This window comes from Oncorhynchus kisutch, linkage group LG14 (assembly GCF_002021735.2).
Source record: "Oncorhynchus kisutch isolate 150728-3 linkage group LG14, Okis_V2, whole genome shotgun sequence".
NCBI classification, from domain to species: domain Eukaryota; kingdom Metazoa; phylum Chordata; class Actinopteri; order Salmoniformes; family Salmonidae; genus Oncorhynchus; species Oncorhynchus kisutch.
Window position 1 is genome coordinate 5,995,690 of NC_034187.2, and position 12,500 is coordinate 6,008,189.

General features: G+C 46.1%; 1 protein-coding gene across 2 annotated transcripts in view; it reads right to left on the minus strand.

Annotated features, from left to right (window-relative positions):
- LOC109903266 (E3 ubiquitin-protein ligase TRIM9) overlaps nucleotides 1-12,500 on the minus strand; it is a 111,638-nt gene that overhangs the window by 39,945 nt on the left and 59,193 nt on the right. Inside the window, exons 2-4 of one of the 2 annotated variants that reach the window (XM_031787716.1) lie at nucleotides 2,393-2,488; nucleotides 1,134-1,190; nucleotides 1-9 (exon numbers count right to left, since the gene is read on the minus strand). The exon at nucleotides 1-9 is cut by the window's left edge and continues 114 nt beyond it. In XM_031787716.1, coding sequence (XP_031643576.1) covers nucleotides 1-9; nucleotides 1,134-1,190; nucleotides 2,393-2,488 — 162 coding nt within the window. The remainder of the gene's footprint in view (nucleotides 10-1,133; nucleotides 1,191-2,392; nucleotides 2,489-12,500) is intronic. The other variant, XM_031787717.1, reaches the window with a different exon arrangement.

The following is a 12,500-nucleotide window of genomic DNA, read 5'->3' on the forward strand; positions in this document are numbered from 1 at the left end:
ACCGTTCTCCTGCAGGAAAGACAGACAGTCAGACAGACAGTCACACAGACAGACAGACAGTCAGACAGACAGACATACACACAGACAGACAGACAGACAGTCAGACAGACAGATAGTCAGACAGACAGTCAGACACACAGACAGACAGACAGACAGACACACAGACAGACAGACAGTCAGACACACAAACAGACAGACAGACAGACAGACAGACAGACAGATAGACAGACAGACAGACAGACAGACAGACAGACAGACAGACAGACAGACAGACAGACAGACAGACAGACAGACAGACAGACAGACAGACAGACACACAGACACACAGACAGACAGACAGACAGTCAGTCAGACACACACACAGACAGACAGGCAGACAGCTGGGACACAAGGCTGTGTAGATAGACTTTGAAGAACACAAAGACAGGAAGGTAGTATGTTTCATTCCTACGGTTGAAAAAACAAACAGGCAAACTGACAGAAACATAGACCATGTGAGGCCGTATTTATCAAGCATCTCAGAGTAGGAGAGCTGATCTAGGGTCAGTTTAGCCTTTTCGATCATAATGAATGAGGGTATATGAACAGATCCTAGATCAGCACTCATATTCTGAGATGCTTGATTCGTACAGCCCCAGATCATCGAAACACATGTATCCCTAAAATGAAGCAGACCAGATGCTGCCTGTCGGGGACAAGATGGCAGACTACTGGGAAAGGAATGTCATGGAGACTATTTGCATTTTTGGGGTGGGGGGATAGACTATCTGAAGTCTCTTCAGTTATTTACATTTTACTATCTGAAGACTATTTGCATTTTTGGGGTTGGGGGATAGACTATCTGAAGTCTCTTCAGTTATTTACATTTTACTATCTGAAGACTGTAGTTTTAAACAAGTTCATTGCGGTGAACAGACTGAAGGAAGTTGTGTACTGAAAGAAGACTGGAGATTCTGTTGATATCTACTTCTCAGGGTAAATGTTGTTGTTGTATAATTTGGTTCCATCAAGGTGAGGTAGAACCACCAGGTATTGCTTGGAGTTCTCCTGTATCCCAACCCAACTCTACCCCTCCACTCCACTCCTCCTCTCCTCCTCCTCCTCCTCCTCCTCCTCCTCCTCCTCCTTCTCACCTTCAGTGTTCCCCACCCTGATGTCACTAGTAACGGTCTCCCTGGACCATCAGCGGGCTGTGTGACAAGAAGAGGGGTCAGCTTGGACATCTGATCTAATCCAGAGAAATTGAATGCTTTGCTCCAAAAGGAGACACTCAAAATGGCCGCCATATAGTCCATCCATTATGGCATCATCGACCGGAATAGGGATACCCTTCCAACTCATTGTAATTCTATGATCTACCCCCTCATCCCACGCTCTGTCTTTGGCATCTAGTGTTACCATAGCTACTGTTGTTGGGTATCGTGGTAACACTTCAGGCAAAGTTCACAGTTGTCAATGCTTAGAGTTCTGTACATATTAGTGAACTAAAGGCGTCCGCATGCTTCAGTCAGGCTGGTGCCGAGCCGAAGCCGAGTGTGCTCGCATACTCCCTTGAAAGACCTTCGCTTGAAAAACATGGGGGGGAAAACGACAATAGTACTGTTTGTCCATTTTGAGACGCCGTAGCCAGTATACACTTCTTCAAAATAGTCTTAATTCATCTTCAAGAAATCTGTCATTAATTTGGATGTTTTTGCAGAGGAGATTTTAGTCACGCAATTTCACATCTAACTAAGATGTTTGTTGCAGTATTTCTCCATGAAAAAATGTGCAGTAATCTCTCGTTGAATGACAACAAAGACTTGATTGAAGAATCCCTACTGTTGACCAATCGCCGACTTCGGCTTTTTTTTTACCCTTACTGATGTCTAAAACGAACCAAAAATGTTTTGTCATGGTATATACACAACGTCTTCCGAAGTGTTTTGTCTGGGAAACATGCGGACGCCTGAAGGAGTTCCTAAAGAATGACAGGGGATTGGGGCTATGACTGGTTCAGAGTGTAGGAGGGGCTTGTGACGGCGGGAGGAGGGACTGTGACTACGTCCCAATTGGCACCCTATTCCCTATATAGTGCACTACTTTATACCAAAGCCCTATGGAACCCTAGTCCCTATATAGTGCACTACTTTAGACCAGAGCCCTATGGAACCCTATTCCCTATATAGTTCACTACTTTTAACCAAAGCCCCATGGCACCCTATTCCCTATATAGTGCACTACTTTTAACCAGAGCCCTATGGCACCCTATTCCCTATATAGTGTACTACTTTAGACCAAAGCCCTATTTAGCCCTGATCAAAAGTAGTGCACTATACAGGGAATAGGGTGCCATTTGGGATGTATGCTATGACGATGTAGGTCAGGAGCAGCAGTGAGTGTGTAACTGTACCTGGATGTGCTGCACCATGTTCCTCAGCTGAACCAGGAACTCCTTGGCCTCGGTAGCTCTGTCAGACAGGATGTTGAGGGCCTGGGACAGCTGGCCCTGAGGAGGACAAGAGAGAAACATGGTCAGCATTAGACACGTCCATGTGAATCAATTAATCAATCAATCAATCAATCAATTGGACTAAGGTGGTTGGGAGGAGGGGGGGGGCGGGTTTGAAGTTGAGCGGGTCAGAGGTGGTTGGGGGTAGGGGGTCGGAGGTGGTTGTGGGGTAGAGTGAGGGCGTGGTCTGACACACACACACACGCACCTCCTAACAGTAACCCTGAGTGCTGTGTGCCGTTGAGTGAACTGACTAGAGATCAGCCAAGTGGGGACAGAGCTTTTTATCTTTCAGGAGGACTGAGGCGGAAGAGAGGGTGAGAGGGAGACTCTGCTTCATCTGGCCAGAACACTACCCTCAGTTCCAGAACACAGCCCTCAGTTCCAGAACACAGCCCTCAGTTCCCGAACACAACCGTTAGTTTCAGAACACAACCGTCAGTTCCAGAACAAAACCGTCAGTTCCAGAACACAGCCCTCAGTTCCAGAACACAACCCTCAGTTCCAGAACACAGCCCTCAGTTCCAGAACACAACCCTCAGTTCCAGAACACAACCGTCAGTTCCAGAACACAACCCTCAGTTCCAGAACACAACCCTCAGTTTCAGAACACAACCGTCAGTTCCAGAACAGAACCGTCAGTTCCAGGACACAACCGTCAGTTCCAGACCGCAACCGTCAGTTCCAGAACACAACCGTCAGTTCCAGAACACAACCGTCAGTTCCAGAACGCAACCCTCAGTTCCAGAACGCAACCCTTAGTTCCAGAACGCAACCCTCAGTTCCAGAACGCAACCCTCAGTTCCAGAACACAGCCCTCAGTTCCAGAACACAGCCCTCAGTTCCAGAACACAACCGTCAGTTCCAGAACACAACCCTTTGTTCCAGAACACCACCCTCAGTTCCAGACCACAACCATCAGTTCCAGAACACAACCGTCAGTTCCAGAACACAACCCTCAGTTCCAGAACACCACCCCAGTTCCAGACCACAACCGTCAGTTCCAGAACACAACCCTCAGTTCCAGAACACAACCCCAGTTCCAGACCACAACCCTCAGTTCCAGAACACTACCCTCAGTTCCAGAACACAACCGTCAGTTCCAGAACACAACCCCAGTTCCAGAACACAACCCTCAGTTCCAGAACACTACCCTCAGTTCCAGAACACAACCGTCAGTTCCAGAACACAACCCCCAGTTCCAGACCACAACCGTCATTTCCAGAACACAACCGTCAGTTCCAGAACACAACCCCAGTTCCAGACCACAACCCTCAGTTCCAGAACACTACCCTCAGTTCCAGAACACAACCGTCAGTTCCAGACACAACCCCCAGTTCCAGACCACAACCGTCATTTCCAGAACACAACCGTCAGTTCCAGAACACAACCCTCAGTTCCAGATCACCACCCTCAGTTCCAGACCACAACCCTCAGTTCCAGAACACAACCCTCAGTTCCAGAACACAGCCCTCAGTTCCAGAACACAACCGTCAGTTCCAGAAGACAGCCCTCAGTTCCAGAACAAAGCCCTCAGTTCCAGAACACAACCGTCAGTTCCAGAACACAACCCTCAGTTCCAGAACACTACCCTCAGTTCCAGAACACTACCCTCAGTTCCAGAACACAACCCCCAGTTCCAGACCACAACCGTCATTTCCAGAACACAACCCCCAGTTCCAGAACACAACCCCAGTTCCAGACCACAACCGTCAGTTCCAGAACACAACCCTCAGTTCCAGAACACTACCCTCAGTTCCAGAACACAACCCTCAGTTCCAGAACACAACCCCCAGTTCCAGAACACTACCCTCAGTTCCAGAACACAACCCTCAGTTCCAGAACACTACCCTCAGTTCCAGAACACAACCCTCAGTTACAGAACACAACCCTCAGTTCCAGAACACTACCCTCAGTTACAGAACACAACCCTCAGTTCCAGAACACTACCCTCAGTTCCAGAACACAACACTCAGTTCCAGAACACAACCCTCAGTTCCAGAACACTACCCTCAGTTCCAGAACACTACCCTCAGTTCCAGAACACAACCCTCAGTTCCAGAACACTACCCTCAGTTCCAGAACACAACCCTCAGTTCCAGAACACAACCCTCAGGTCCAGAACACTACCCTCAGTTCCAGAACACTACCCTCAGTTCCAGAACACAGCCCTCAGTTCCAGAACACTACCCTCAGTTCCAGAACACAGCCCTCAGTTCCAGAACACAACCCTCAGTTCCAGAACACACCCTCAGTTCCAGAACACTACCCTCAGTTCCAGAACACTACCCTCAGTTCCAGAACACAGCCCTCAGTTCTAGAACACTACCCTCAGATCCAGAACACAGCCCTCAGTTCCAGAACACAACCCTCAGTTCCAGAACACAGCCCTCAGTTCCAGAGCACAACCCTCAGTTCCAGAACACTACCCTCAGTTCCAGAACACAACCCTCAGTTCCAGAACACAGCCCTCAGTTCCAGAACACAACCCTCAGTTCCAGAACACAACCCTCAGTTCCAGAACACAGCCCTCAGTTCCAGAACACAACCCTCAGTTCCAGAACACAACCCTCAGTTCCAGAACACTACCCTCAGTTCCAGAACACTACCCTCAGTTCCAGAACACAACCCTCAGTTCCAGAACACTACCCTCAGTTCCAGAACACAACCCTCAGTTCCAGAACACAACCCTCAGGTCCAGAACACTACCCTCAGTTCCAGAACACTACCCTCAGTTCCAGAACACAGCCCTCAGTTCCAGAACACTACCCTCAGTTCCAGAACACACCCTCAGTTCCAGAACACTACCCTCAGTTCCAGAACACTACCCTCAGTTCCAGAACACAGCCCTCAGTTCTAGAACACTACCCTCAGATCCAGAACACAGCCCTCAGTTCCAGAACACAACCCTCAGTTCCAGAACACAGCCCTCAGTTCCAGAGCACAACCCTCAGTTCCAGAGCACAACCCTCAGTTCCAGAACACAACCCTCAGTTCCAGAACACAGCCCTCAGTTCCAGAACACAACCCTCAGTTCCAGAACACAACCCTCAGTTCCAGAACACAGCCCTCAGTTCCAGAACACAACCCTCAGTTCCAGAACACAACTCTCAGTTCCAGAACACAGTGTGAGTGACATTCAGAGGGTGAAGACAAAAGATTGAAGTGCCTTTGAACGGGTTGTATTGTACTAGGTGCCAGAGAGCATCTGTTTAAGTGTGTCAAGAACTACAACGCTGCTGGTTTTTTTCACGCTCTACAGTTTTCCTGTGTGTATCAAGAATGGTCCACCACCCAAAGGACATCCACCCAAACTTGACACAACTGTGGGAAGCATTAGAGTCAACAACAGGGATGCTGTGTTCCACAGGGATGCTCCATTTCTCCACCCACGATGCACTCTTTAAATAGCCTACCTTCGTTTCAGTGAAGGGCTGATAAGTTAAAACCTAGACTTGAATTGAGAAGGGTATGAGAGGGTATGCCATAGGCCTACCTTTTTATTAAAGAAAATGGCAGAAAGCATAGACCTACCACCTTTTGTTAGCTTTAGATAAATATGTTTTGGGGAAACACTTGTGACCTCTCGTTGGGGTTAAAGCCACGGACAAAGAGGAGCTCTTTTTTACTCTTTTTCTATTTACTCTTTTCTTACTCTTTTTTTTACTCTGACTGGTTGGCCTAACTTTTTTTAAAGTACCAAACTCAGATTCCTAATGATGTCTCAGATTTAATGACTTTGCCGAACAGGGGACAGTTTCGCTGCAAACATAACACACTGATTTGGCATTGGAGAAATATGACAAGATGAACCCATATTCCGATCTCTCTGTCCATTCTTAGCTTGTAAGATTCTGCTAAGGCCTCCGTTCATGTAAAACGTTATACAGAATTGCATGAAATGTTTATAGAAGGAATTTTTTTTTTCTCAGACCCCGCACATACAATGATAGATTCATGCAATGCGTTAACTCTAAAGGAGATGTTTCCATCCCTATTCTTGTCCACGGTGGTCTGTGAACCCACAACATTCTGGCTCACAGCCCTATGCACTATAAAAAATTCCTGCGTTGCCATGTAATGCTTACAGGACAAGGAACAGTTTCTAAAACTGCATATCTAAGTCTCTAGTAAATGGTAGGCATGTTCGCTGCTATATACTTTGTTGTCATTTTGATTTTGGATGTAGAGCAGTTTTGTTCTTTCAAGGGTTCAGGGAGGGTTTACTTCAAATGTCTTTTTTTGAAGGAAGGGCTCGTCCATTTTAATTTCAGAGGTCCAATCGTCTCCAGGTAATTTAATTTAATTTTACCTTTATTTAACCAGGCAAGTCAGTTAAGAACACATTCTTATTTTCAATGACGGCCTGGGAACAGTGGGTTAACTGCCTGTTCAGGGGCAGAACGACAGATTTGTACCTTGTCAGCTCGGGGGTTTGAACTGACAACCTTCCGGTTACTAGTCCAACGCTCTAACCACTAGGCTACCCTGCCACCCCTTATTAACTTAACGCTCTTTTAGTCATCTCACTCAAACCTTTGTACCTTGTTTGTCTTATGTTTTCACCTACCCAACAAGAGTATTTTCACATTTCATTTATCAACAAATAAGGTGAAAAGTACAGTAAATGTTAAAGACCCATAAAAATCAACAGTGTTTGGATTCAGTCTTGAGTCTGTGGAATTGTTTTGTTTCACCTTTCACCTTTCCGTTTTCTACCATGGTTATGCATTTTCATGTTTCTTCTGTAAGAACCATTTCATATATAGTCCATACATTTATTTAGTCCATACAGGCCAATTCCCAAGAGAGTAAAGGGTTAACCACCTGCCTAGAATTAGCAGGCCAAATGACGGCTGTCAATGATCAATTAACCAATGTCTGTCAAAAAAACTAAACAAAAACACATTAAAACATACAATATACAATTAAATAGACTGTTTTTGGCTGAAATGGTATGAAAGATATCAGCTATGGCTTGAATATGAACGATGAAATCTGAGCAGGCTAAATAACAAACAAACACCGTGGAGGCGCACTGGAGACCTGGTGCGTGGAGCCGGCACAGATGGCACCGGACAGATGACATGCTCCTCAGGACGATATACGGGAGCCGGCACAGATGGCACCGGAGAGATGACATGCTCCTCAGGACGATATACGGGAGCCGGCACAGATGGCACCGGAGAGATGACATGCTCCTCAGGACGATATACGGGAGCCGGCACAGATGGCACCGGACAGATGACATGCTCCTCAGGACGATATACGGGAGCCGGCACAGATGGCACCGGACAGATGACATGCTCCTCAGGACGATATACGGGAGCCGGCACAGATGGCACCGGACAGATGACATGCTCCTCAGGACGATATACGGGAGCCGGCACAGATGGCACCGGACAGATGACATGCTCCTCAGGACGATATACGGGAGCCGGCACAGATGGCACCGGACAGATGACATGCTCCTCAGGACGATATACGGGAGCCGGCACAGATGGCACCGGACAGATGACATGCTCCTCAGGACGATATACGGGAGCCGGCACAGGTGGCATCGGACGGCCAACACACTTCTTAGGGCGACTGTCTTGCCTCTCCAGCCAAACCAACAGTGTCGTCGCTGTCTCTCCTTCGCTGCTTCCACCTGCTTCCATGGCAGGCTTTTGTCTCCTGCCATTATTTCATCCCATCCCAGGATGTCCTCCACTCCTGGCTTTCCTCCCAGGCCCAGGATCCCTGCTCCTCCTGGGCACGCTGCTTGGTCCGTGTGTGGTGGGATCTTCTGTCACGATCGTTGGAATAAATGGACCAAGGCGCAGCGTACGTAGAGTTCCACATGTTTAATTTAAATGAAACTCACAAAAACAGTAAAGAGCTAAATGAAAGGTGAAGTCATGGAGTACTCACAGGCCACTACACACAAACAAGACCCCACAAAAACACAGTGGTGGAAATGGCTGCCTAAATATGATCCCCAATCAGAGACGACGATAGACAGCTGTCTCTGATTGGGAACCATACCAGGCCAACATAGAAATACAAAAACTAGAGTACCCACCCTAGTCACACCCCGACCAAACCAGCATAGATAATAAAAGGCTCTCTATGGTCAGGGCGTGACACTCACATAAATAAACATATGGAAAACGTATTTGTGTGTGCACTCCAAGTACAGTAGTATGTATAACTTCCTCTGTGGCAACTTGGGAATTACATTTCAATGAATGACCCCATATTATAGACATTCGGGGTTTTGGGCATGGGATGGAGTCTGTCCAGGGTATTTGAATGTCTTGGAACATACAGAAAATACACTGGGAAAAAGCAGAGAAAACACTGGCTACACACTGGGAAAACAGATAGAAAACACTGGGAAAACAGATAGAAAACACTGGGAAAACACTGGGAAAACAGATAGAAAACACTGGGAAAACAGATAGAAAACACTGGGAAAACAGAGAGAAAACACTGGGAAAACAGAGAGAAAACACTGGGAAAACAGAGAGAAAACACTGGAAAAACAGAGAGAAAACACTGGGAAAACAGAGAGAAAACACTGGGAAAACAGAGAGAAAACACTGGAAAAACAGAGAGAAAACACTGGGAAAACAGAGAAAACACTGGAAAAACAGAGAGAAAAAACTGGGAAAACAGAGAGAAAACACTGGAAAAACAGAGAGAAAACACTGGGAAAACAGAGAGAAAACACTGGCTAAACACTGGGAAAACAGAGAGAAAATACTGGGAAAACACTGGGAAAACAGAGAGAAAACACTGGGAAAACAGAGAGAAAACACTGGGAAAACAGAGAGAAAACACTGGCTACACACTGGGAAAACAGAGAGAAAACACTGGGAAAACAGATAGAAAACACTGGGAAAACACTGGGAAAACAGATAGAAAACACTGGGAAAACAGAGAGAAAACACTGGGAAAACAGAGAGAAAACACTGGGAAAACAGAGAGAAAACACTGGGAAAACAGAGAGAAAATACTGGGAAAACACTGGGAAAACAGAGAGAAAACACTGGGAAAACAGAGAGAAAACACTGGGAAAACAGAGAGAAAACACTGGGAAAACAGAGAGAAAGCACTGGCTAAACACTGGAAAAACAGAGAGAAAACACTGGGAAAACAGAGAGAAAACACTGGGAAAACACTGGGAAAACAAGAGAGAAAACACTGGGAAAACAGAAAGAAACACTGGGAAAACAAGAGAGAAAACACTGGGAAAACAGAGAGAAAACACTGGCTAAACACTGGAAAAACAGAGAGAAAACACTGGGAAAACAGAGAGAAAACACTGGCTAAACACTGGAAAAACAGAGAGAAAACACTGGGAAAACACTGGGAAAACAGAGAGAAAATACTGGGAAAACAAGAGAGAAAACACTGGGAAAACAGAGAGAAAACAATGGGAAAACAGAGAGAAAACACTGGGAAAACAGAGAGAAAACACTGGCTAAACACTGGGAAAACAAGAGAGAAAACACTGGGAAAACACTGGGAAAACAAGAGAGAAAACACTGGCTAAACGCTGGGAAAACAGAGAGAAAACACTGGGAAAACAGAGAGAAAACACTGGGAAAACAGAGAGAAAACACTGGGAAAACACTGGGAAAACACTGGGAAAACACTGGGAAAACAGAGAAAACACTGGGAAAACAGAGAGAAAACACTGGGAAAACAAGAGAGAAAACACTGGCTAAACACTGGGAAAACAGAGAGAAAACACTGGGAAAACAGAGAGAAAACACTGGGAAAACACTGGGAAAACAGAGAGAAAACACTGGGAAAACACTGGGAAAACACTGGGAAAACAGAGAAAACACTGGGAAAACAGAGAGAAAACACTGGGAAAACAAGAGAGAAAACACTGGCTAAACACTGGGAAAACAGAGAGAAAACACTGGGAAAACAGAGAGAAAACACTGGGAAAACACTGGGAAAACAGAGAGAAAACACTGGGAAAACACTGGGAAAACACTGGGAAAACAGAGAAAACACTGGGAAAACAGAGAGAAAACACTGGGAAAACAGAGAAAACACTGGGAAAACACCCCCCGTCCCAGACAGAACACTATGGATCCTGGTCCCCCTCCCAGACAGAACACTATGGACCCTGGCCCCACCCCAAGACAGAACACTATGGACCCTGGTCCCCCTCCCAGACAGAACACTATGGACCCTGGTCCCCCTCCCAGACAGAACACTATGGACCCTGGCCCCATCCCCAGACAGAACACTATGGACCCTGGTCCCCCCCCAGACAGAACACTATGGACCCTGGTCCCCCTCCCAGACAGAACACTATGGACCCTGGTCCCATCCCCAGACAGAACACTATGGACCCTGGTCCCCCCCCAGACAGGCCACTATGGACCCTGGTCCCCCCCCCCAGACAGAACACTATGGACCCTGGTCCCCCCCACCCCCAGACAGAACACTATGGACCCTGGTCCCACCCCCAGACAGAACACTAAATGTCTCATAAGAAACTAGCTCCCTGGTACACAGAAAATACCCGAGCTCTGAAGCAAGCTTCCAGAAAATTGGAACGGAAATGGCGCCACACCAAACTGGAAGTCTTCCGACTAGCTTGGAAGGACGGTACCGTGCAGTACCGTAGAGCCCTTACTGCTGCTCGATCATCCTATTTTTCTAACTTAATTGAGGAAAATAAGAACAATACGAAATTCCTTTTTAATACTGTCGCAAAGCTAACTAAAAAGCAGCATTCCCCAAGAGAGGATGACTTTCACTTTAGCAGTGATAAATTCATGAACTTCTTTGAGGAAAAGATTATGATTATTAGAAAGCAAATTACGGACTCCTCTTTAAACCTGCGTATTCCTCCAAACCTCAGTTGTCCTGAGTCTGCACAACTCTGCCAGGACCTAGGATCAAGAGAGACGCTCAAGTGTTTTAGTACTATATCTCTTGACACAATGATGAAAATAATCATGGCCTCTAAACCTTCAAGCTGCATACTGGACCCTATTCCAACTAAACTACTGAAAGAGCTGCTTCCTGTGCTTGGCCCTCCTATGTTGAACATAATAAACGGCTCTCTATCCACTGGATGTGTACCAAACTCACTAAAAGTGGCAGTAATAAAGCCTCTCTTGAAAAAGCCAAACCTTGACCCAGAAAATATAAAAAACTATCGGCCTATATCGAATCTTCCATTCCTCTCAAAATTTTTAGAGAAGGCTGTTGCGCAGCAACTCACTGCCTTCCTGAAGACAAACAATGTATACGAAATGCTTCAGTCTGGTTTTAGACCCCATCATAGCACTGAGACGGCACTTGTGAAGGTGGTAAATGACATTTTAATGGCATCGGACCGAGGCTCTGCATCTGTCCTCGTGCTCCTAGACCTTAGTGCTGCTTTTGATACCATCGTGTAGACCCAAATTGGTCTACACGGACATGTTCTGGCCTGGTTTAGATCTTATCTGTCGGAAAGATATCAGTTTGTCTCTGTGAATGGTTTGTCCTCTGACAAATCAACTGTAAATTTCGGTGTTCCTCAAGGTTCCGTTTTAGGACCACTATTGTTTTCACTATATATTTTACCTCTTGGGGATGTTATTCGAAAACATAATGTAAACTTTCACTGCTATGCGGATGACACACAGCTGTACATTTCAATGAAACATGGTGAAGCCCCAAAATTGCCCTCGCTAGAAGCATGTGTTTCAGACATAAGGAAGTGGATGGCTGCAAACTTTCTACTATTAAACTCGGACAAAACAGAGATGCTTGTTCTAGGTCCCAAGAAACAAAGAGATCTTCTGTTGAATCTGACAATTAATCTTAATGGTTGTACAGTCGTCTCAAATAAAACTGTGAAGGACCTCGGCGTTACTCTGGACCCTGATCTCTCTTTTGAAGAACATATCAAGACCATTTCAAGGACAGCTTTTTTCCATCTACGTAACATTGCAAAAATCAGAAACTTTCTGTCCAAAAATGATGCAGAAAAATTAATCCATGCTTT